This window comes from Echinops telfairi, unplaced genomic scaffold (assembly GCF_000313985.2).
Source record: "Echinops telfairi isolate 266 unplaced genomic scaffold, ASM31398v2 ScPeMD7_2;HRSCAF=8, whole genome shotgun sequence".
NCBI lineage: Eukaryota > Metazoa > Chordata > Mammalia > Afrosoricida > Tenrecidae > Echinops > Echinops telfairi.
In genome coordinates this window covers 41,870,478-41,872,490 of record NW_022103898.1, presented here as the reverse complement: position 1 = coordinate 41,872,490, position 2,013 = coordinate 41,870,478, and the positions used below count along the sequence as shown (strand labels likewise).

General features: G+C 32.8%; 1 protein-coding gene across 2 annotated transcripts in view; it reads left to right on the top strand.

The window, feature by feature from the left end:
- The window catches only part of TMTC3 (transmembrane O-mannosyltransferase targeting cadherins 3), a 62,684-nt gene that overhangs the window by 33,730 nt on the left and 26,941 nt on the right, over positions 1–2,013 (top strand). For both annotated transcript variants that reach the window (XM_004700414.2, XM_045290108.1), the window contains one exon: positions 5–257. In XM_004700414.2, coding sequence (XP_004700471.1) covers positions 5–257 — 253 coding nt within the window. The remainder of the gene's footprint in view (positions 1–4; positions 258–2,013) is intronic.

Below are 2,013 nucleotides of genomic sequence, written 5' to 3'. Positions count from 1 at the left end.
ACAGGTTTGACAATCCAGCTGCAGTAAGCCCCACTCCTACAAGGCAGCTAACCTTTAACTACCTCCTTCCTGTGAATGCTTGGCTCCTGTTAAATCCTTCAGAACTGTGTTGTGATTGGACAATGGGAACAATACCACTTATAGAGTCATTTCTAGATATTCGAAATCTTGCCACATTTTCTTTCTTTTGTCTTTTGGGAGTTTTGGGAGTATTCAGTCTACTCTACCCTGGTGATTCTTCTAAAACTGTCTTAATGGTAAGAAACTGTCTTAACCTTTCAGCTGATAGAAATTCAATTAAGAAAGAGACTGCTTTTAACCCATTAAGGTCATCTTTTAGAAACTATCTTTGTTCAGCACCATCTCAATTTATTTAAGGTTGTCCTAAAATTACATAGCAAAATTTAATTTACAGGCATCACTTGGCATCTATTTATTTCAAGAATGTAAAATAAACACTGATTACTAATTTGGTAGGAAGGTTGAAATTGTGAAGCATCCCTTTTGGGATGTTTTCTTAGCATATCTTACCTTCACCCAGTAAGTGATAGGTTTTTTAAGAAATGCACTGTACGTTTTGTTTCCTGGCACCAATGCCGCGTTAAGACGCATAACTGGAAGTTGTATACAGTTCTTCTGTTCTCAGTTACAAGATTTTAATTACTCCCTGAGGTGGCTCTTCTGATAGTCAGGGAACACTTGATTATTTGAAAAGCCTCTTTGTTATTGTTTTTCTGAAAAATACCTCCTTGAGACTTTCATTGCAGGATACGAAGGGAATAGATAAATGGTAGAGTACGTCCTTCCCTAGGTGGAGCTCTATAAAAAAAGATTTTAAAAAGCAAGGTAAAGGGAGATGTCAAGGAGTCGAAGAAAAAGAGTGGAAACTGGTTGTGATAGCAATTGTACAATTCTGCTTGACATGATTGAAATATGGAATGATGTGATGTATGTATTAACTCCCAATTAATTTTTTAACGAGGGATTTAAAGTCTTGACATTGAGCAATGGTTTGACATAATGAAATCTGGGTTTGATAGAGGCTCTAGGAAAATAAATGGGTTTGTATAGATTCTGTATTATTTTACTTATATAAAAAAATAATTTTGGCCTTGAGCATAAATGCATGAAGTATACTCCTAATCCTGCTATCTTTTTTATGGCAGTACATTGTAAAGTTTTCTGAGAAGGGTAAGTAGTACCAAGGAATACCTACCAAAAGGTATTTGTCTTGTGGTAAACACCATAAAAGATGTCACATGTACTTCAGCACTATGATGTAAATCGTTTTTGTTAAAAAAATTGAATCTGGGGTGTTTAATGAGCTTAGCTTTTGTAATATAGGAAGTAAGTATAATTTGTCTCCAAATCATTTGATCTTTCCAGTCAGCCTTCTTTATAAAGAGAGTTGACATTAGTAGAAGAAAGAAATTCTAAGTTGTCATACTTCCTTCATTAAGTTGGCATGTATTAATAGAGTGAATGTTAGAATTTCTTAGTGAATTAATCGTTACAGAGATTTTTATACTAGGAGCATTTGATTTTTCCGGAGAGACTTTTTTCCTCTGTGTACTCATCAATCTATAATTCATCTTTGAAGAATTGAACATTTGAAATTCTTTAAATAAGATTGGTTTATGGTAGCCATAAATCAAAATTTCAAAAATGAAGAATAATATTTATTCTTTATCTGTGTCATAGCTAGTTTATTTTTATCAAGCATTTGTAAGAAATTGAAAGTAGATTATATCCTCAAAATTATATGCTTTTGATTTTAAAAAAACACTAGTATTCAGATATAAATGGATATGATACTGTGCTTTTTCTCAGATTCAATATTACCTCACTAACACATCAAAAATAATAAAGCATTTATGAAGAGTAAATTCGTTAGAATGTATATCTGTATAATTCAGAGATAATGTTTAATCAAGGTAAAAAGAGAACTTTCCCTTAATGGCCATTAGAAGAGCCTCAGCTAGAACAATCATCACAACAGTGTGTAGAATCAAG